This window comes from Cucumis sativus, chromosome 2 (assembly GCF_000004075.3).
Source record: "Cucumis sativus cultivar 9930 chromosome 2, Cucumber_9930_V3, whole genome shotgun sequence".
NCBI classification, from domain to species: Eukaryota; Viridiplantae; Streptophyta; class Magnoliopsida; order Cucurbitales; family Cucurbitaceae; genus Cucumis; species Cucumis sativus.
Genome location: NC_026656.2, coordinates 11,771,473 through 11,795,208, shown reverse-complemented (window position 1 = coordinate 11,795,208; position 23,736 = coordinate 11,771,473). Strand labels below are relative to the sequence as shown.

Genomic DNA, 23,736 nt, shown 5'->3' with positions numbered 1-23,736 from the left:
GATACCACATGTTTTTATTATGATCCTTGGATTATGTTAATTATTTTATTCCAATTAAATGCTATTTACTTGGAATAAAGTTTGATATATCGAGCAAAAAAACTTAATTTAAGCGAAATGTTAAATATGACCTTAATTCATGTAACTGAGTATGTGAGTCTGGTTCATGCATCAACCAGACTCAAGCCCATAAAGTCCACCTAAGAACTATATAAATATATAGAGAAGTTCTCTTTATTTGCGGGAACGAAAATTTTCTACTCCTCAAGATTTAGTGTGAATTTTCTCAAGAGTCATCATATGACTCCCTAACACCTTAAGTCGACTATCCTCTAAGATTGAAGTTCCTTCCAAGACTTCAACTTCAAAAACGTTATGTACTCCGCTTCCTTAAATCAAGAGTAGTCATTCAACTGATAGAGAATTCGAGGATTAAATACTAGAGATCGAACCAGATTGCATCAAATCAACACAAATTGAACTCCACGAATTAAATTTCTCCAAAAATCTCGTGTGAACAAATTGATACATCTAGTGGGATATCTCTATAAACAAACCAACTAAATGGCACACTAAGGAAGTTGCATCCAAACTTATTGCCGCAAACAACACTTACACTAGACTTGTAACCCATAGTCACTTAAAGAGGAGCATGCAGAAGAAGAATAAAATTCCATCCTCACAAAGAAAAGTTGGAAAAACAACTAATGGATTCTTCTAAAGGCAAAATCATTATCAAAGATAATCCTTTGTTCCATAACTCTTCTCCTACTTCCTATCTATCAAATAAAGAATCACACCTTGGAGTAGTAGGAGAAGGTGAAAAGGCGGTGCGCTGTTAGGAAACTGTTAGGATGAAGAGTTACGTGGAGAAATTAAACTGCAGGCTGAGATGAAGGCCAACACCTTTGTCATCACACTCAACGCCATCCCATGAGCAACAATCTATGCTCCCATTCCATGTGGAAGTTCGATAATAAGCTTCATTGTCACACACAAGTGTTCTGGGACGAATGCACTCCATTGGGAAAAGGCATTCTTGAATTGAAGTAATGCTAAGATTTGTTTAGGATGACACAGTAGTAGATGATGATGATGTTGGGATATAACAATAAGTGAAATATTAGAGAGGAAAAGAAAGAGAAAGAAGAAGTGGCACATCATCACTAGCTACGTTGCTCTAATTCATACTGTTAATGAAGGACAGGTATAGTGATTTGCAAAATCTGATCATCTCAGTTTTATATTCATCCTTTTGGTCACTAATTAAGCTTAATTTTCATAAGCTTAGACATCTTCTGAGATGTAGTGTTCAAAAATGGAAGAATATTACTTGGGAAAGTGTGACTCAATTCTTAACTCTTTTCATTTATTAATAATAATTTAATTTCTATGGACCTAAAACTATTTATTTTTTTAGAGAACTATGGACGTAAGAAGATTTAAAAGCTAAATTAGTTTCCACATGACACGTAATATTTCATGTACTTAGAAATTAAGTAATTCCAATTTTAGTTTAAGTGTTACTATTCTTGTTGGACTTGGATCTATTTGAATAATTCATAAAGAAAACATCTTAGGTCCATTCATTGGAATATGTAACCCAACGACATTATCTTGTATCATTCTAAATTATCAAACTACATTTTAGTTAATTCAATTTATTTTCCATTTAAACTAGTGTTAAATTAATGTGAAGTAGTAAATAACACTGTGTTACTATAGTGCTTTTACTTGAATGCACTTTTCTATGTCGTAGCTCTGTTTTGATCATTTGGTACCTAATTTGTGTTTGATTGAATAAATATACTTGATAGAGGATGATGTAGATGTTAAAATGGGGCTCATCTAGTGAGGATGTTTAGATGTACCTATTGATTCAAAACTTATCATTTTCAAGAAAACTAATAATATGTTATTATAAAGTTGAATTTAAGGATGTATGTGTTTTTCTTTTCAAGTACAACGGTTATGAAATTAAGAGATTGGACATCTCTTACTCTTAAGATAGAAGATCATATCAATTACGATGAAATTAAATTCACTTTAATTTTGATACAATCATAATGTATGTGTTTACAAACTTAAAGATCAGGTCGGTAAAAAAACGCATGCATATAAACTTAAAGATTGTGTACAACTGTTACGAATTTTATTGGATTTATTCTTTTGAAATGAATCTTAAAAGAAATATTTTTATATGTTCATATACACACAATGGAGATAAATGTAAAGATATTTATGACAATATATTGGATGACAGTGACATATTTATTATGTCAAAGTAAGGGTATTAGTGACACAATTTTAGTGTCATCTAAGCATATTTAATGACACTTTTTCTGAAGTGTTGTTAAATAGCCTTTCTTGACAGGGGCTTCAATGTCCCAAAAATTGTTCGTTGGAACTATTTACGATGCAAATTTTGCATTGTTAAAACCCAAATTTATAGTAGTGAAATTAAACATTTTGTGGTTCAGTTTAATATAAACTATTTGCACATGATACCTACACTCTCGTGTCTTCACACAAAAGATTAATATCACATCGTTTATAACATTTTACACAATTATTGTCACAATTACAAAATGAATCGTATCTGAAGTGTCACCACGATATAAGGCACCCAACCAACTTTATCCTTGTCCTACAAATCTTTTTTGTTATTTTTTAAATATGATCCAATCGTGTATGTCAACCAATACATATTTAAGTTTACATAAAATAACATCAGCAGATCTTAGTAATTTATTTGATTGAGATATTACAAATACAACCAAACAAAATAACTCTTAATTTGATTGAGTGAATCATTTATATTATATTTAGAAAGATTACAAACTACTATAATCAAATAGATTTATGGCACCAATCCCAAATATATTTTTTTACCAACTTAAGATCTATTTATATTGACTAAAGAAAGAAGGTATTTTAAACTTAAGGTAATTATTATTATAAACTCTATTAATAGAAAAGGTTTAAAATAAACTCTATTTTGAGAAACTATTTGGAAGGATGGTCAAACCCATTAATTTGTTGGATAGGGATGTGGAAGAAAGCATAACTATCCTAAGAAAACCAATCAAAAAATGGAATAGAAAGTTTTGCACATGTGGTGTACTTAGTGGGATATGAATAATTTTTATGCCAATAGTTCATAATTTAAGTGGCAATAATTCATTGGAGAACATGAATCATCCCATTCTCTAGTTATAACCCATTATATGTTGCTTTGGATGATTGATTAAAATGTAATTTTAATTGCCTCTTATTTCAAGATATATTTGAGTTAGTGGGACTATCCATAGATTCATATCTAACCTAGATTAGGTTTTATATTTGGTGTTATATATCTAGTAAAATAACTTTAAATTATTTAATCATGAATTAAAGTCTTGATTAAAATAAGGAGGGGACAAGTTTTTGTTATTTGGTTGAATGAGATAACAAGTTATTGATAAAAATTTATAAACATCATTGAACTAAAGAATCAATATTTTTCTAAAGTGAATGTTGTAAATTTTAATAGTGGAGGATGAAAATAATGAATCTTAACCAATTGGAACAATCCCATTTCTCAAAGTGTGTTGTAAATTAACGATTGTAATCAAGGATATAACCGAAACAATTATTTTTTGTGGTTGACAGTTATAATCATCCAAATCTCAAAAGAATCACGTGAAACGATGGTTAGAAAAGTAAAGCTCTACAAAAAAAAAAAAAAAACTGTAGAAGCTGATTTTGCATATCAAATTGATAATATATAACTGACCAAGTATGACATGATTTGGTAAAGTTTTTTAATCTTCTGAAGAGAAAACTGACATACTTGATCAAAATCTAGAGTGCTTTATTTATTAATTAATATAATAATTAATTTTTTTATCTCTCATTTTTGTGTATATATATATTCCAAGTTTTTTTTTCGTGATTGTAATTATTTTGTTTAATGAGGAAGCATGAATAATTTTATTATGCTGAATAAATTTAAAATGAACAATAAAATTAGAAAAATTGCATCAAATGACAAAAACATTTTTTAAAAAATAGCTCATGACAGCTATTTTTTTGTATATTGCGAATTTGAAAAAAATAGTGATATCAGACGGAAATCACAGGGTTCTCGACTTTTAACTTTGCTACTTTTGCAATTTAGAAAATGTAGTAACATGAGCCCTATTGTCATATAAACTTTTTTGCTATTTTTGCAAGGGCCCCATAAAATTATACAGTACAACTACACACAATACTAACAAATAAAAAATATTTTTCTAAACTAACAATGTTGCAAATAAAAATCAATATAATATCAAGTTCTGCAAACCAAAATGAAGAATTTGAAAAAGCAAATATTATTTTACATGGAGGAACAAAATTCACAACTAATAATGCATTATTCTCTAGTCAATCAAAGAGAAATCTATTGAGTTTTAAATATATACATTATATTGCAATGGTTATCATATTAGGACGGATAGAAAGAATGAGATAGAATATCTATATATAATATCTACTATCTCAAATGAAAAATGTGTACGGAGAAGGTTGTCTGTCTTATCTTCTGGATTATTTTATACACATATACAAGTAATTGAAATATATGCAACAATGAACCTAAAGTTCATGAATCAAAATATATTTGCAATTTGACATAATCGATTGGGTCATCCAAGACCTATAATGATGAGAAGAGTTATTGAAAATTCATATAGACATTCATTAAAGAACCAAAAGATTCTTCAATCTAACGAATTATTATTTGATGCTTGCTCTCAAGACAAATTAATAATTAAAAATCACAAGCTAAAGTGAAAATTAAATCATCTATATTTTAAAAACGAATTCATGGTGATGTATGTAGACCTATTAACCCACCAAGTGGACCATTAAAGTATTTCATGACATTAATAAATACATCTAGCATATGGTCACATGCATGCTTATTATCAAGTCAAAATCTCGAATGAGTAAAATTACTTGCTTAAATAATAAAGTTAAGAGCACAATTTCCTGATTATACAATTAAAAACATTTGACTTGATAATATTGAAGAATTTATATTATAAACATTTGATAATTATTGTATGTCTATTGAGATAAGTGTTGAATATTGTGTAACTAATTATGTTTATACACAAAATGGTTTAGCGGAATCATTTATAAGTGTTGCGATTAATGGTTAGATCATTGTTTATGAGAGCTGAATTGTAACACAAAAAAATTAAGGTAATTCTAATTTTATATATCTTGGATTTATTTAATTTTATTGAAATTATTTTGGTGTTATTTTAGGTATTTGTGGAGGATCATTTGTTTACGTATGAATTAGGATTAATTAAATATTTTTGAAAGAAATTTAATTAATTATTGAATTTGGTTAAACTTCCTACATCTGTATGGGGACATGATGCGTCACTTGTGCGTATTATGCTAGCACCTTATCACAAGTAGTCACCATTACAATTAACATATGGCCACAAGCCAAATATTTCTTATTTGAATTTTTTTTATGTACAATGTATGTTCTAATTGCTTCATCACAACATACTAAGATAGGTTCTCAAATGATATGTTGGATTTGATTTTCCATCAATTAATAAATATCTTGAACTGTTAACAGATTATGTATTTATTGTACGATTTGCTGATTGTTATTTTAATGAGAAAAAAATTTCAACATTAGAGGGGAAGAAGAATTTAAGAAGTTACATGAAATGTATCATTATTCTCATTTAGATCCTTGTATAGATCAATGTGAACTTGAAATTCATAAAATAATTCATTTGTAAGATACAGTAAATCAATTACCAGATGCATTTGTAGATGCAAAGAAGGTAGCTAAGTCACATATAGAAAGCTGCAAATGTCCCATAAAAATTTGATACCTCAAAACAATAAGTTGTCATTAGTGAATCTAAAACACACGAGAGGTGAGGTAGACTAGTGGGTTCCAAAGATAAAAATCCTCGAAAAAGAAAGGGAGTCAATAATTCGATTAAGGATATAGATGTTTTAAAAGAAATACAAATTTTGATTCCTAACAACAATATCAAAAAAGATAAAATAATTAAAGATAATAATGAGATTTTGATAAATATGCATGACAGAAAATAAAATGGAACTGAACTAATGTAGTTGTTGATAACATTTTTGCATATAATGTTGCTCTAGATATTATATTAAAAAATGAGGATATATCCTAAACCAAAATTTGTTGAAGAATGTTGACGGGGAAAATATTGGTCTTTTGGGAAAGAAGCAATTGATGCACATAATTAAATTCACTTTCAAATTATCAAGTTTTTGGATCAGTAGTCAAAACACTAGGAGGTGTCAAACTTATAAGATATAAATGAGCATTTATAAGAAAAAAAATGAAAATAATAAGATCACAAGATATAAATCAAGATTAATCGCACAAGGTTTTTCACAAAGATATGATTGATTATGAGAAGACATGTTCTCCAATGGTGGATGCAACCACATTAAGATTTTAACTAATTGGCCTGATTATGTATGAAAATCTAGACATGCATCTTATAGATGTAACCACGTCATATTTATATGAAAGTCCTAGAAGGATTAAGATATTTGAAACATATAAATTAACTTCTCAGGAACTATATTCAATAAAGTTACAAAGATCATTGTATGGATTGAAACAATTAGAACGAATGTGATACAATTGCCTTAGTGGATATTATATAGTTATATATGTTGATGATTTAAATATAATTGAAACTCCTAAAGAGCTTTCAAATGTAATAAAGTATGTTGAGGAAGAATTCAAGATGAAAGATTTGAGAAAAATAAATTTTTTGTTTGCAAATTGAGGATTAACAGGTGGATTATGTGTTCATCAACCAATTTGACTCATAACATTCAAAAAAAACATGTGAAAAAAAAGAAAAGTAAGAAAGTAGGAAAGAAAAACAAAAAGTTTATATAGTATTAACCACATTTTTAGGGAAAAAGAATAAATGTTAGCTCAACTTGGGGAAGGGTTTGAATTTATAAAAGAAAAAGAAAAAGTGTTAGAATGAAATGAATGAGTATGGGAGGATGTAACTAAAACCGTCGGTCCCTTTGCTTGGGGAATGATAATAATAATAATCTTCCACTCCCACGATGCTTAAATGAGCTACCAATTCCCCCACTAATTTTACGAAGCCGTGGCGAGTGGGTTACTAGTTTTTTATTTACTTATTTATTTTGCCTACCCACGACATAAATAAATATTATATAAAAAAATAATGCATTTAAAATACAAGAGAGAGGTTTGTTACAATTTAGAACAAAAATATAAGAGAGCCTTCTCCTTCTCCTTCTCCTTCTCCTTCTCCTTCTCCTCCTTCATCTTCTTCTTCTTCAACGAGAATCAAACAAACACTCCAAAATCTGAACCACACCCACCGCCATGCCCATGCCCAGGTGCTTCTTAGACATTACCATAGGCGGAGAGCTTGAAGGAAGAATCATTATCGAGCTTTACAATCACCTCGTTCCTAAAACTGCTGAGAATTTCAGGGCCCTTTGCACTGGTGAGAAAGGCATTTCTCCCAACACCGCTCTTCCTCTCCATTTCAAGGTCCTTACGTTTCTCTCTCTCTCTCTCTTTTTTTTTCTTTTCTTTTCATTGAACAAGTTGAAGCAAGGACTTGTAGTTTTGATTATTTTGATTCTTTGTGTGTTCCTTGGTTAAGGTGTTTGTTTCCGCCACTCTAGCTCACTTTTTCTTTTGGCCTTACTAGATACTGGTTTCCTCGGGAAATGTTGGATGATTCTTGCCTTTTTTAGGCTTTTTCGCTGTTGTGTGTTTCTAACTTCCGCTTTTCTGTTTACTCTCTTTATTGTTTATGAACTGAACTGTTTTGCTTTCCGTTGTTTTTGTGTATTTGGATGTTGATTTCGAGAATAGTTTGCAGCTTGATGAAGAAAAGATAGTTACGAAGTTATATGTCTTTAATTTTTTTTTTTTTCTGGCCTTTGGTTTTGAATTTGTGTTGGAGGAAAGGCATACTGTCATTTCTGGCTGGGATGTTGCTTTCTTCTAATTGTGAATTGATAGGAGATGAACATTTTTTTCTCCTTTCTGTGTTTTGTTCATATATAAATTGGAGAATGAATATAGAAAACGGAAATGAAAAGTGGATGCTGTGGAACTTTATTTTATATGACTGCTAAGAAAGAAAGTTTGACATTACTATAGAGTGATTCAATATCTTCTGGGAAAATTTTGATCGCTGATGATAATTTGTCATCTGGATGAGTTATAGAGTATCTTCATTTGATTTGATTTCTATGGGGAAAAGCACACTCAACCTAACATATTTCGTGGCCCCGCCAAGATACAACTCTCTGAGAAAAGCCTTTCTCATCTCACTTGGTACTATGTAAGGCCAGTGTTTTAAAAAGCATGAGGTACCTTAAAGCGTAATAGTCGTCTGAGTCTAAAGCACACAACATAAAAAAACAAAGGAAAAGAAAAAACAAAAGAAAAAAAGTACAAAATTTCTTTTTTAATAAGCAAATAGTTCTTTTTAATGGGCCTTATTAAGGGTGCCTTACTTGTTTGAAGTGCTGCGTCTAGCGTGGGCTTACCTAGGTGTGCGTTTCAAAACAGCATGTAAGGCGACCAATCTAGTCATAGCAATAGCATCACTCGGGTGCAAGGTTAACTGACTAGGGCCTTTGTGGTTATAGGTGTATCTCAGTCGTGTACATTTTATATTTCCTTGATTACTTTGGTTGATAGAGTTGACCATTCTATCTTTTCTCCAATCTCATAGAGATAGTTCTCCTCTCTGCCTCTCTACTTCTTGGTTGACATTTTTTTCCGTCCTTACATCAGACAAGTTGTGCAACGACTCTCATTTTTTACCTACATATCTTTATATTTAACTGTTATGTATGTCTAAATTTCATGCACTTTTGGGTGTGTTTTCTAAAATCAATGTTTTAAATAATCTTTTATGGGTGTTTGGCGCAAGGAGTGAGCTATTATAGTTTGATTATAATATTTTGTGTTTGGGTATAAGACTATTTAGTTTGACAAGTACATAGTAAATAATGTAGCAAATAGTAAATAGTAAATAGCAAATTGGGAGTTTTGAAATAGCCTTTGCTATAGCTAATTGGAGACTTTTAAATTGTATTTACGGTAGCAAAAAACTAGTAGTAGACTAGAACACTTTTAGGCTAATTGGAGACTTTTAAATTGTATTTACTGTAGCAAAAAACTAGTAATAAACTAGAACACTTTTAGAAATCGATATTGAAGTCTTATCACTATTTGTTACTATTCAATAAATATGTATGTATTATATATTCTCTTTGTGAATGCCTATGGTAGACAACTTGACTTCTATTTATTTAAACTTGCAAGAAAGTTCATGGAGATTTTTGTTTCCATGGAGATTCTCTTGTTTAAACTTTTGTTGACTCTCTTGTAGACACGATTACCATGGAAATTATATGAATAGAGATGTATTTTCGTAAATATCATTGCACTCTTTTTGTGGCTTTACCTAAAATTGTGGTTGGCTATGGAGGCTTGGCACATAGGTTGGTTACGTATTCCAGAATGCTCAACTTCATTTTCCTTCAAGCACGTTCATGTAGAATACTTTTATCCTGTATTTGAAGACGCAATTGTTTAAATTTTTAGGGTGTCTGCTTTCATCGTGTAATCAAAGGGTTTATGATTCAAGGTGGGGACATTTCCGCTGGCGATGGTACTGGGGGAGAATCTATTTATGGTTTGAAATTTGAAGATGAAAATTTTGAACTGAAACATGAAAGGAAAGGAATGTTGTCTATGGCTAACTCTGGTCCCAACACCAATGGGTCTCAATTTTTCATAACAACAACACGTGCACCTCATTTGGATGGAAATCATGTAGTCTTTGGGAAGGTGGTGAAAGGAATGGGAGTAGTTCGTTCAATTGAACATGTTATAACCGGTGAGAATGATCGTCCAACTCTTGATGTTGTAATTGCGGATTGTGGAGAAATCCCTGAAGGGGCGCATGATGGAGTGTCAAATTTGTTCAAGGACGGTGATACCTTTCCTGATTGGCCAGCTGATCTAGACCAGAGTCCTTTTGAACTTTCTTGGTGGATGAGCGCTGTGGATTCTATCAAGGCTTTTGGTAATGTACATTTTAAGGTAAAATTATTTTATAATGGCTCTGTGAAGGTTTAGTATGTCATTCATTCTGGCATCTATTGTCTTCTTTTCCCCCTTCAATCATGAGAGAAATAATTTCTTATACTTTGTCGGCTATAGTCGTCAATTATTCACTTTTTGCGTCGTTTTCTTGAAAATTTTATTTTATTTTATTTCCATTTTTAATCATTAATTATTTAATAAAATTCATAGAAGCAAGATTACAAGATGGCTCTCAGAAAGTACAGGAAGGCTTTGCGATATCTTGACATTTGCTGGGAGAGAGAAGGGATTGATGAAGGTAAACTCCTCATGGACCTGCATTTACTTCAAAAATGAAAACCACATTACTTTTATGTGTGGAAACTGTATATTGGTTAGACATTGCTCAGATCTTCGATTTGATATGTTCTTAACAGAGAAGAGTACGTGTCTGAGGAAGACCAAATCGCAGATATTCACAAACAGCTCTGTAAGTTCTCATTAAGTACTTAAGACTCCATTTGCGATTGCTTTTAAAACGGTGGAAAGAGATTTTGAGAATATCTTAACCGTTTGTGAATCAAATTGTTAAATAATATAACGAAATAGTTTTTAAATTATCACTAATAATGGTTGCGGTTAGATTTAACTTTTCTAATACCCTAATTTCTTAACCATTTAAATAAATATATTATAATAATATTATTTTCATATTAATATATTTTTCACATGTATTTTAAAATTTTAATTAATTCCTTTTCTGTGATAATTATTATTCTTAAACTTTTATTAAATTATTCAAATTCAAAAAATTAGTTGTAATTCAAATCATAAAAATGGTTAAAATATATAATATAATAAATTATGATCTAATTCTCAATGTGAAAATAATCAAAATAATATTTTAGTTATATCAATTTACTGTTAATTTATAACAATGTAGCTTTTCTAATTCAAAAATAAAAAACTTACCAAGAACATCTGATTTTTCAAAGAGCAAAGCCGACATTTATTATTTTAAAAGTATAGCAACCCAAACGAAATATTAGGTTGTTTGCATTCATATAAATATGATTCCATTTTTTAAGATCTCAAGTGATGGTTAAATATAACTTAAAAGCATACTGTTTCTTTATGGAAAGGATTATTCATTCTAGATGAAATTTTATTTAGTGAGGAGTAGATATTAAATACGTAGGTTATTATTACTATTGTTATTGTTATTTTTAGATTCAATGATCATATTGGGTTGAGGAATTGAACCAATTAACTTTTTAAATATTAATTTATTATTTATCTACTAAGCTAGGTTTGACTTGACATTAGGATTTTTATTTAGTATGTTTCATTGATAGTCTCTTTCTTTATTGAAGAGCCAATGAGAGAAGAACCTTATTATATATATATACATATGCATGTGAAAGAAAAATAAAAATTATTTAATTCACCAAGGTGCAAGAGTAACTAAAAAGGTTTAAATTAAAACGTGACTGGAGATTGCCTTGGGTGCACATTGTGGCTAAGTGTTCGATGGTACTTAAATGTTTCAGATGCTTCACTTTTTTAGTGTAGTCATGTTATCCTTTCATCTATTTTAGGCTTGTAAACTGAAGTTAGGGGATCTAAAGGGAGCATTATTGGACACTGAATTTGCAATTCGTGAAGGGGTGAACAATGTAAAAGCGGTGTTCCGCCAAGGCCAGGTTGGTATCTTCCATTGATGCATCACTTAACATCTAAATGATTTTTCCTTGGAACGATCGTTGCTTCTTGGATGAAATGACTACTACGTAATGAACCGATTTAGTGTTTGGGTAAGGTCAAACTCATAATTACTTCTACTTCCCTATCACTCATCAGGCACACATGGCTCTTAATGACATTGATTCTGCAGTTGAAAGCTTTAAAAGGGCATTGGATTTGGAGCCAAATGATGGTGAGTCATGATTACTCTAGTTGGCTGATTTTGCTGCTTGAGATATTACTCCCCTATTCTTTTTGTTTACCTTTGAGTTGAAAGTTGGTATAGTTTGTTTATATCTTGGTTGGGAATTTCATAACACTTACATGAACATATTAGACTATACGTAAATACTCATTATACTATAGACATGAACACGCCACGCACCATATTTTGTTTGTAGGAATGCCTTAATTTAGTATCTAGCACTTCGAAAGACCAAGCACGAGATCTCGTTGACTATCATTGTATTTATGTTATTTACAATTTTATGAATGTATAAAATGTCTACCCTACAAGTGCCTCTACAATCTACATTATCTAGTTTTATCACATAAAACTGATATCTCCCTCTGCCAGTGGCATAGCTAACAATGTTAGTGAACCATGCAAGTCTATGTGTTGTATTTTTTAATGTTTATGTTTTCCCTGTTTATTTGATTGTTGATTCCTTAACAGAATATATGAGTATTGTGATTTATTTATTTTTTCCAGCTGGAATAAAGAAAGAGCTGGCTGCTGCTAAGAAAAAGGTTGGTAGACTTTGATATTCTATATTATGATTCCAAGAATAAATGATTGTGTAATTAAGGACTAATTTTTTCAACAGATCGCTGATAGACGTGATCAAGAGAGGAAAGCATATGGCAAGATGTTCCTATAGGAGTTTGCTACCCTAATGGTAGAGTTAGTGACTTTCTTTTTTCATTTCTCCTTTTTATATAAATATGATATGATAAAAGAAGAAAACCCATGGCTTCAAGTTTGAGGTTTTGTTTTGGTGCCAGGTGTGAAGATAGAGATCCAGTTTGTTAAATGGGCCAGTTCAATCATAAAAATTGCAATTGAAAGATGAGGATCAATCCATCAAGTTTTGAGATGATGATTGATATCTTATCTATTAAACTACGTTTAGATTAGCTACTAGATTGCAGTTTGTATGGTTGTTTAATCAATGAAAATATATAGATAGACAAACAAGTAACTTTCGTAATTTTTGTTATGGATACTCATCAATTTTGTTTAAACAATTATAATATACAATCTTGTCGGTATAATCTTGAACATAGGATTTGAATTAAATGAAAAACTAGGTCTTCCTTAGCTAAAACCTTGAATGCTTTTAGTTAGTGGGATCTTTTCTATTGATGGGATACAACAAAAAAAAACTTAATGATTATTGTTTTGGTATATTGGAGACCATAGTCCTAAATTATCTTATTATCTACTCGCTCTAAATTAGGATTCCATTAAATCCTATTTAATCTAGGAATAAGCTTCTATCCATTTAGTTCACACTCAGTTAGGAATCTTGAGCTTTAATTAAATAAATCATATAATAGACTTAATTTAATAGGATAATAAGTTATTAATTCACATACATAACTCACGTATTATTTAAATATGTCTAACATATATATGATGAATTATTTTAGGTAATGACAAGGCAATGAAGTTGTGGACTCGGTCTACGACTTCAATGTCTTGTCATGTACCTGGTCCACGACTTTAACACGTTATCAGGCTTTACTATTTTATTTTTTACATTATATTTTAAAATAACATTATTTAAAAATGATTCCCATGTATGAACTAATATTTTATCTAAAATAATAATAATAATAAAGTAAACTGTGAATATAATAGAAAACATACAATCATCTTGATGTGTGCAATATAATAGAAAAGAGAGAGAGAGAGAGAAAAAAAGGGCTATTCCATTTCCATATATATTCAAATTACACTTACAATTTTCAAAATGGTAAATTAACAAACACATATAATTGAGAAGAAAAAGAAGTATGAGGATGAACTCATCATTCAAACTTTGACAGACAAAAAAAAGAAGAAAAATGGAAAGGAAATGGGTTGGTGGTTGATGACCCAAAGAAAGAAACAACTCATAAATGGAAAAACCAAAGAAAAAAAGAGATGAAAAGGTTGAAAAAAGAGGAAGTCAACACACACAACCACTCCATTAAAGGTGTTGGTTAAAGCTTTTAAGCTTAAAACAGACTATGAAACTTTAACAGAAGAATTCAATAGGTTGGTTCAGTTCACATATCAGAAACAGTAGTAGTCACATATTTGATATTACCATTTAATATAATTTGAATATGTAATGTTGGATATAAATACCATAGGTATACACTTCAATTTTCTGTCAATCCCTCCATATTTCTATTATACCCCATAAAAATGCTATTAACTCAACTTTGCTATAAGAAACATTATTTCAAAATCTCTCGTTTCCTACCGTTTTTACTATTTTACTATTTTTATTATTTACTATTTCCTTATCAAACTAAAATAGTTTAACTCACTAAATACATACCCATTATAACCCAAACTAAACTAATCTTCACCTCAAACACAAAATAATATAACGCTCAACTATAATAATGCACTCTTTGTCCCAAACACCCGCTTAGGAGACACAAGATAATATTATAAGCATGTGAAAAAATAGTAGAAATTTAATTATCTCAATTACAATGTTGGATCTAATGTTATAACAAGACAATTAACAAATATACTAAAGAGAGAGTAACATAAAAACAACACAAGGGTTTTGACGACCAAGTGGAGCGAGAAAGTGTAGAGGTTGGGTGATGGAGCAAGAAGGTGTTGCGTAGCCATATGTGGTGGAGCGAAGCTTGGGGCAGCTGATGATTTCAAAAAAATGGGGGAAGGGGAAGAAGATTGGGATTTTGGTGGGTATTTGGGAAAAAAAGAGGAAATTTGGGGAAGTGTACGAGAGAGAAAAGGAAATCAATATTTAATAATTTTATTATTTATATTTAATGATATTTAAAAATGGTCGTATATTTATGACACTTAAAAATTGTAATATATTTATGAAACATTTAATATTTTTCCACCAAAAATACATCACTTTGGCATTTATAACATTTTTTCACCCTCCAACCTCCATTTGGCTATACCCAAATGTCATAAAAACTCATGTTTCTAGTAGTGAAGAGACATGGTAACCACCATTTCGGTGAAATGCACCTCGTCAGGGGTTCTGCCTAATTGAGAAGAGTGTTCACTAGAGAATATAATATGGATTACAAGTATGCTACTTATCTTTAGTAGGTAATCTCAATGAATGACAAGATTATACTTGACGATCACTTAGGTTTCCTCAACTTTAAGTAGTTGATACTTGATTTGACTCTCTTTTACTAATACAATATATACTTTCTCTAGAATCATTTAACTCCAGCACTATAGTATAATTAGACTTCCCTAAACATTACAACTCTTCTTCTTAATCAATGTTGAACAACATGTCAACAACAAACAGTTTTCATGAATTAGTAAATTAACAGTATATCCAAAAGTTCAACAAGGAAACAAGTAAAAGATAATTTTTACAGTCAATCAAAACATTAATTAACAACATGAAAACTGAGAAGGTTACACTCCTTCAAAAGATCCGATGATAGAATATAACAACACATCACACTACTCTCCACCCTTCTCGTGACGATTTCTTAAATTTAAATAACCATATATAAGATCTAGTCCAAGTATATATATGTGCCTATTCTATGAAGCACCATTACATTAGATATATATATATATATAGCAACGTCATATTGGCATCATTAAAATGTCATCAAACAAGTGGATATATGTGTTTAAAGTTGAGTATATATATTATGGTAAAATCCCACATTTTTATGCATCCAATTGTTGTTCACCTATTATTTCTCATACATAGCTATAATAATGGAATGCCTACCCAATTCTTAATAATGTCTTAGTGCCATTTTCTTTGGTACAAATACTCACATCTTTTTTAATTTGATTCATTCTTTTTTCTTTCGGTGGAGAAGAACTTTAATTTATTAACAAAACCCATTTCACCTCCTAAGCATTCTTATCAAAATTAATAATATTTCAAACGAAAGAAATTTTTTTATAAATAATAAAATTCTAAAAAAAATATTTAAAGATACAATTAAATATCTCATTTTTATAACTACAGATTTATATATAAATCATATGATACACTACTATTATTTGTGTCACACTAAAGATAATAAAATCTTAATATATTTGAAAGCAACATTTAGTACCCTTTGGGATAAAAATATTAGTTTTTTAATTTTTATATTAGAAAATTATGCATTAACAATAATGCTTGTACCCAAATTATGTTTTAATATTTTTTAACCTTATTATTATTATTTGCAGAGGTAAAAGATTTTTTTTTTTTTAACTTAATTTTAGAAGTGCATTTTTAAGTAATTAACGTAAGGTATATTAACCTTTGAAGTTTGATTTTTTTTTCTTCAAACCACCATGAACATATTTGTTGTTAAATTCATGGATATATCAAAAAGTTTATGCTTGCTAATAATTAATTGAACAATTTCATCCCATTTAGTTGGATTTGACCCAACCTAGAAACATATTCAAAATATAATACTCAAGTTGGATGAGTTGAGCACATAATTAGGCCTAGTAATTTATATTATAGCCTATTTTCAAAACAAAAAGTTCTAACATTTCACACCTTTTTTATATAGAAAACCCTAAACAATAACATTGTACTAGTTAATATTTTTTTTTAAAAAAAATGCACATATAAAATGCCATTCAATTTTATCATGGTGCTAATTATTGTTTAGACAAGAATTAGTGAGTAGAAATATGCATATCATGATCAATTGAAGTATGAAAAGTTGAAAATAGAAAAGGTTAGGTGGAAAAATCCTAGAGCTCGATCTCACAAGTGGAAGACCTAACTTAGGAAATGATTTTTTTTAAAAAGAAGTTTCAACTCTCTCAATTTGAATTTTTTATCATTGCTTATAGTATAAAAACCCCATCTACTCAAACATTTCCAACATCAAGAATTCAATCTCTCTATATTTGTTGAAAAGCTTTCCATAATATCCAAAACCATGGCTTTCATCAGTTCAAAACTTATCATTCTTTTCATTTGGGCATGCATCTCAACTCTATGCTCTGCCAATAATGGAGGTTGGTTTTGGGGACGACCAAATTGCACTGTGTCTTCCATACCTTGTCATAAGCCATCTCTGCCACCACCATTACGGCGGCTACCACCATCACGATACCCACGAACTCCGCCATCACGACGGTTTCCACCCCCACCATCACGACGTCTTCGAACTCCACCATCACAACGATGTCCCCTGTTGCCACCACCACCACCACCACCACGACATCCTCGAACACCACCACCATCACGACGTCCTCGAACACCACCACCACCACCACCAATGCTATCATCGCCTCCACCACCATCACCGATAGTGTCACCACCGCCACCACAACGACGACCTCGACCACGACCACGTCCACCACCATTCCAACCAATACCACCATCACCGCCGTCATTGCCATCACCATCACCGCCATCTCCATCACCATCATTACCACCCTCACCACAACCAACCCCACAAAGTCCAAGAAAGATCATAGTGGGCGGTTCTAATCAATGGCAGCTTGGCTTCGACTACACTGATTGGGCACTCAAAAATGGTCCCTTTTATGTCAATGATATCCTTGGTAAGCCAATTTTTAAGCTCAATTCCATGGTTAATATGAGAATTTTTCATGCCCAAACTAATTTTGAAAGTTTTTTTTTTTTCTTTTTTTGTAGTGTTCAAATATGATCCTCCAAACAGGTCAACTCCACCTCATAATGTTTATCTGCTACCAAACATGAGAAGCCTTGCCAATTGTGATTTTGGAAAGGCCAAAGTGTTGGCAAATATAACGCAGGGAAGTGGAGATGGGTTTGAGTTTGTGCTTAAAGACCAAAATCCTTACTATTTTGCTTGTGGAGAAGGCAATGGCTTCCATTGCAAACTTGGATCCATGAAGTTCACCCTCACACCAATACTCAAGGCTTGATTGTTTTACGAGTTTTCTCAATAAAATAATACTTAACTAGGTTGGCATCTTAACATATATCTATATATCTATTTTTGTGCATTTTATTCTAATCATGCGTGTCAAAAATATATTTTAAAATATATTTTGAGTGAAAGTGTAAAATTAGTTTGTCATTTGACAAAACTATGATTGAACAATTGAGTGAGATGCCTAAAGATAAACAGAATTTAAAATATAAATCTTAAATATTTTTCTTCTTTAAACATATTATCTTCTCAAATCTCGTGACCTTATAACCTATATGTAGTTCAAAGTATTAAATAAGATATACCAACAGGAGACAATGATGACCCATAACTTGTACTTTGTTCTATGTGTAATTTTGTTTTCTTCTTTTCTTTTTTGTTCAACTTTTCCAAGTATAGAAAATAAACATATGACCTTATATTCTAAGGGTATATGTTTCAATTAGTTGAAGCAATGATCAATGTTATATATATGAATTGTTTTTGTGTTTTGATATTAATCCATCTCTTTTAGTATATATTAAGCTATATATCTTATTGAAAAAAGAAGAAGATATTATATGTATGAAAATATAGAGAAAATCACATGTTAATTGAACAAGAACTTTAATCCAATATAATCTAAATCAATAATGATTGAATCAATATGACTATCTAAATAGATAACAAAAAAACTCATAATTATTACCAAAGCCATCCTATGCTTAATAATATTTAATATAATGAACTTTAATTTAGACTTTTTTTTCTTCTCATGTCTTTCGTAGATTGTTTCAGGAAAGAAATTATTTTTTGTCCATGAAATTTACTTTTATAAATTGTATTTGGATGGTTGAGTTCTCAAACTCTAACAATTTTAACCCTAAGTTGTAGGTTTGGTGGCAGAACGTAACCCTTGGTTCATCACTTAGTTATGTGCATTCCCATTCTCAAAACAAACAATAAGTTGAACATGAAAAACTATCATTGTGTGTCTTCTCTATTCTAATCACAAACAATGAAAAATAATGTTAATTATATGTATATATTAGACTATATTAAAAATAACACATTTACCAACACATTCTTTATGGTCGAACATCCTTCCAGGTTGGTCATCTGACAAGCATTAAAGATATGGACTAATTTTCTTTTCATCTTTAATTATGATCTGATATGAAATGATTACCCACCTAATTGTAAGTAGATGATCATATATTTTTATTCCAACTCTAAACAAACACTATAATCAACTAGGTTCAATCCAACAAAAAGTAATATAACTATTGTCTTCCTAGAAACTATATATTAAACTATATTCTAACTTACAAAGATAAACAAGATTTTTCAAGAAACTATAGCCAGCATCTACAAACACTGTAAGTCAATATCTTCTGAACCCAAGCAAGTAACATTAACAAAAGCAAATTAGATAAAAGATCACTAACAAAAAAACCTACTTTGTTGGAAAAATAAAATGCATGAACTCTCAACAAAATAGAGTCCTCTACAATAGAAAAAGAAGAGGTAATTAAACTCTCAACCAAAATCGAAACCCCAAGGACACAGATCAGACATTATAAGATTAATTAGCTTCCAATGAGAGACGACCAAAAACTCTCAACAACATTAATTAGCTTCTCATTATATTGGATGATTCATTCTCTAAATTTTAAACAAATAAAAAAAGCAAACAACTAAACTTAATTAGTAGTTAGGCAAAGGGAAGATTTCTTGAGAGCTTAGAGTTTAACCTGCTCAGTACAAGATGTAGTCTCCGGCCTCGATCTATTGAGTTAGCTACAGGAAACAACAAAAAGTCTTTAATAAGGCCCAACAAAAAGTAATGGAAAATGTTACGAAATCATGATATTAATTCAGTGACAAAAAGAAGAAAGAAAAGTATCAGATATAATCATAAATAGAGGAAAGAGATAAATAATCAGAGGTTCGATTTTGAAGACTATATAACCAACGAACAAAGAAATTCCACCTTCCAAATGAGATTTAATTCACGGTGCACCACGTGTCCTTTACCTAAGTTTTTCTAAAAGCAAGAAATAGTCATATTAAAGGTATTAAATACAAAATGTAAGTTTAGGTTCATATGCTCAAAATGAGAGTATGTAATGTTTAATGTTTAATGTTTAATTTTGTTCAATTGTCACAAGAGAAGAGAAGTTGATTTTTTTAGGAGACAGTAATTTAGCCATTGGATTGACATTCTCATAATACATCCAAACTATAGAGATATGTAGTTTTTGGATTATCTAAATCACTATGATAAATGATGTAGCCACAATAAATGTGAGGATAATTCATTTATATATTAATAGAAGGTATTTGTGTGATTTAGTTGACAGGTTTTTAATACACATATTTACTAGATTTTGTTTTAGATTTTATTATTTTGTTTAGAAAGCAGAGCTAGAGATGAGTAAGGTATGTTTGTCCATTATTAAAAATGTAAGGCTAATGTCAATTTATAAGTTTGATTTAAATTCTAAACTAATAATTGTATTATACACTTTTACAGTAGATTTATTGATTTAAACTTTGATTTAATTCTATACATGTATTAATTTAAAATTGATATATTTGATCTAAAGTGATGCATTAGGACTTAAATTGATATAACTTGAAATTTAAATAAATAGGAGAGTAGAATTCATTCCATTAAAATTGGTGATATATCCGATGGGTGTTCCAGTGATTTAGGTTGGCCCAAATATATATAGGGGTGAAACTGAAGATGATGATGGTGTCAAGGTGTGGGTGTAGGCAGGCCCAAGACGATGGTTGGGGGAGGGCGAGGGGGAGAGGGAGGTTGAAGCGGCGACCAAAGCAGATCTGTTTTCGTTTTCAAACATCATCCGCCATTACAATTCACCAACCTCTGCTTCCCATCATGGATCAATCCTTCTTACTCATGCTCTCAACTCTTCTCCATCTCCACAATTACCTTGATCCCACCATTTCCCTCCTACCCTCCACTCCCTCCTCCGCTTCTTCCCCTTCCTCTGCCTCCCTCAACTCTCCCACCTCCCTTCTCTCTTCCTCCTCCGCTGCCCCTCTTCTTTTCTTCACCATCGCCTCCGTCCTCTCCTTCATCGCTTCCTCTCGCCCCAACCCCACTTCCCCCTCTTCCCCCACTCCCACTCCCACTCCCACTCCCCCACCTCCCTCCTCCGACTACTCCGTCTCCGCCTTCCGCGCCTTCTCCACCGACCACATTTGGTCCCTCGAAGCCCCTCTTCGTGATGCCCAATGGCGCTCCCTCTACGGCCTCTCTCACCCTGTCTTCACCACCATCGTCGACAAGCTCAAACCCCATATTGCCCTCTCCAATCTCTCTCTCCCTTCAGATTACGCCGTTGCTATGGTCCTCTCTCGCCTCTGCCATGGCTTCTCCGCTAAAACCCTAGCTTCCCGTTTCTCTCTTGAACCCTATCTCGTTTCCAAAATCACCAATATGGTCACCCGCCTTCTAGCCACCAAGCTTTATGCTGAGTTTATTAAGATTCCTGTTAGTCGCCGGCGTTTGATTGAGACCACTCAAGCTTTTGAAGAGTTGACTTCCCTCCCCAATATGTGTGGCGCCATTGATGGCAGTCCGATCAAGCTTCGTCGACTCCCTGCTGATCAGAATTTTTCTACTAATTACAATTGTCGATTTGGGTATCCTTCTGTTTTACTTCAGGTTGTTGCTGACAACAAAAAGATTTTCTGGGATGTTTGTGTTAAAGCTCCTGGTGGTAGTGATGATGCCAGCCATTTTAGGGATAGTTTGACGTATCATAGGCTTACTTCTGGGGATGTTGTTTGGGATAATGTTATCAATGTCAGAGGTCACCATGTTCGGCCTTACATTGTTGGTGATTGGGGCTATCCTCTGTTGTCTTTTCTGCTCACTCCTTTTTCGCCTAACGGCATGGGCACGCCTGCACAGAACCTGTTTGATGGAATGCTGATGAAGGGTCGGTCTGTTGTAGTTGATGCAATTGGCTTGCTTAAGGCTAGGTGGAAGATTCTTCAGGATTTGAATGTGGGTTTAAGTCATGCACCACAAACCATTGTTGCTTGTTGTGTGTTGCATAATTTGTGTCAAATTGCTAAGGAGCCAGAGCCTGAACCATTGAGGGACCCAGATGAGACTGGCCCTGCCCCTAACATTCTTGATAGTGAAAAATCTCTGTGTTATTATGGTGAAAGTGTGAGGCAGGCTTTGGCTGATGATTTGCATCATAGGCTTCCATCAAGATAGCTAGTTTTTTTCTTGGAAGAGAAGATGAGTTTCCGGCCTCTTTCACTCATATGTAAGAATGTAGTCTTTCTTGTAGCTCTTTCTTTGTTGCCATGCTTTGTGGTTTTGTTTCTGTTTTGTTGACTCTTTATGCCTAACCACTGAAGTTGATCCATATACTCCAAGCTGGCTGATGAATATATCAACTGATTGAATTGCATACTTCGAAAATGTCTTCTAGGAAATTCAAATGTTGATTCATTTCTGAGAAAGCTGTTATGATCTGAACTCAACATTGAGATGAAATTCATAGTTCGAACTACTATTGTAGATTAGATATATTGATCCAAAAAGAAATATGGTTGTCTGACGATTTGTATGAAATGATAAGAAACTGCAGGAATGCAGTAAGCTGCCATTGACAGATGACTTGAGATATATTAGTTGGGAACACAGGGATACCTTTGTTCAGTAATGCTGTTTGCTTGTATGATCTCCTTGACATGGTAAAGCAGTATCGATCTGAGTTGATGGTTGTATGAGCTGTTAATTATGGCCGAGTGTTTGTAGAAGGTTGGAGATTAAATGTACTCACATATTCTAATTGAAGCATTTGAGGAAGGTTGATCAATTAGAAGTTTCAAGTTAGTTTTTGGGATATTACATCTTGGCTATCTTGCAACTTTCATTCCTTGAAGTATTCAGATATGTTGTTTCTTTTTAAATGCTGAATTGAATGAGGTGAGCTAAATGGGTTAAAGGGCTTGTTTGCTGTCCTAAATGTTTTGTTTGTGTTAAACAAGTCTTCTAGATGAAGTTTTGAAACAGATCAGAAGTAATGGAAAGTATAAATTGGAATAATAAATGTGAGGCTTTATCAATAGGAAGAGAATTTGATACCTCATTTTTTTTTACTTTGATCCTTCTCTGAATTGGTGAATGTTTAGATGATTCTGATTTTGTCTGTTCTTTGTGATTTTGTCTGTCTTTTGATCCTTCTCTGAATTCTGATTTTTAGTAAAGATTTTTACCAAAAAAACTTCCTATAATTTGTGTTAATTTTGAATTTGAGTTTTGTATAATTGTACCGTTTTTTTTTTTTTTTTTTTTTGTATTGTATTCAATTTTAATGTATATTTTCTTATTTATGAAACTTCTTTAACGATGGAAAGAAAATTTATTTATTGCGAAAGAGAGAAAGTTCATTTAATTTAGTATTTACCAATTTTGAAACAGAGAAAAAATGTATATAATATAGTTTTTTTTCTTTTAATTTTTATTATTACTTAATATATTCCATTGTTTATTTGAAAATGTTCTAACCAGTAACCATTATATGAAGTATAGTGGTAAATATATTTGAAATGCACTAAAATACAACTATTTCACAACATGTTGGTTTTTCTAGTGAATTCATGACTACTTTGAAATAAACTTATGAACATTGTATTATATGTTTGCAAATATGGTAACCAAATAATTAAAAAGTTTTGAT

At 31.5% G+C, this 23,736-nt stretch overlaps 3 protein-coding genes across 4 annotated transcripts; all 3 read left to right on the top strand.

Moving 5' to 3' along the window:
- The first annotated feature begins 7,227 nt into the window (after window positions 1-7,227).
- On the top strand, window positions 7,228-13,178 carry LOC101207288 (peptidyl-prolyl cis-trans isomerase CYP40). Of its 2 annotated transcripts, none has more exons than XM_011650898.2 (9): window positions 7,228-7,591; window positions 9,671-10,171; window positions 10,385-10,472; window positions 10,591-10,643; window positions 11,752-11,856; window positions 12,014-12,089; window positions 12,609-12,646; window positions 12,724-12,795; window positions 12,902-13,178. In XM_011650898.2, the coding sequence occupies exons 1-8, from the start codon at window positions 7,421-7,423 to the stop codon at window positions 12,775-12,777; spliced, it is 1,086 nt and encodes a 361-aa protein (XP_011649200.1). In that variant the 5' UTR covers window positions 7,228-7,420; the 3' UTR covers window positions 12,778-12,795; window positions 12,902-13,178. The 2 variants fall into 2 exon arrangements, with proteins under 2 accessions (XP_011649200.1, XP_031736362.1); XM_031880502.1 differs by having other exon boundaries at window positions 7,421-7,591; window positions 12,724-12,800.
- Window positions 13,179-16,968: 3,790 nt separating this feature from the next.
- Window positions 16,969-18,350, top strand: LOC105434601 (leucine-rich repeat extensin-like protein 3). Its single transcript, XM_011650897.2, has 2 exons — window positions 16,969-17,663; window positions 17,758-18,350. The coding sequence occupies exons 1-2, from the start codon at window positions 17,033-17,035 to the stop codon at window positions 18,009-18,011; spliced, it is 885 nt and encodes a 294-aa protein (XP_011649199.1). The 5' UTR covers window positions 16,969-17,032; the 3' UTR covers window positions 18,012-18,350.
- Window positions 18,351-20,748: 2,398 nt separating this feature from the next.
- LOC101210320 (protein ANTAGONIST OF LIKE HETEROCHROMATIN PROTEIN 1) lies at window positions 20,749-23,122 on the top strand. The gene has a single exon (XM_004153578.3). The coding sequence runs from the start codon at window positions 20,751-20,753 to the stop codon at window positions 22,260-22,262; it is 1,512 nt and encodes a 503-aa protein (XP_004153626.3). The 5' UTR covers window positions 20,749-20,750; the 3' UTR covers window positions 22,263-23,122.
- Window positions 23,123-23,736: the final 614 nt, after the last annotated feature.

What these genes read in the sequence shown, in the direction of transcription:
- LOC101210320 (XM_004153578.3), top strand. Translation starts at nt 20,751, where the DNA reads ATGATGATGGTGTCAAGGTGTGGGTGTAGGCAGGCCCAAGACGATGGT.
- LOC105434601 (XM_011650897.2), top strand. Translation starts at nt 17,033, where the DNA reads ATGGCTTTCATCAGTTCAAAACTTATCATTCTTTTCATTTGGGCATGC. An exon ending in TTATGTCAATGATATCCTTG is followed by an intron (nt 17,664 to 17,757) that starts GTAAGCCAATTT and finishes CTTTTTTTGTAG; the next exon opens with TGTTCAAATATGATCCTCCA.
- LOC101207288 (XM_011650898.2), top strand. Translation starts at nt 7,421, where the DNA reads ATGCCCATGCCCAGGTGCTTCTTAGACATTACCATAGGCGGAGAGCTT. An exon ending in GAGAGAAGGGATTGATGAAG is followed by an intron (nt 10,473 to 10,590) that starts GTAAACTCCTCA and finishes TGTTCTTAACAG; the next exon opens with AGAAGAGTACGTGTCTGAGG. An exon ending in AGATATTCACAAACAGCTCT is followed by an intron (nt 10,644 to 11,751) that starts GTAAGTTCTCAT and finishes CATCTATTTTAG; the next exon opens with GCTTGTAAACTGAAGTTAGG.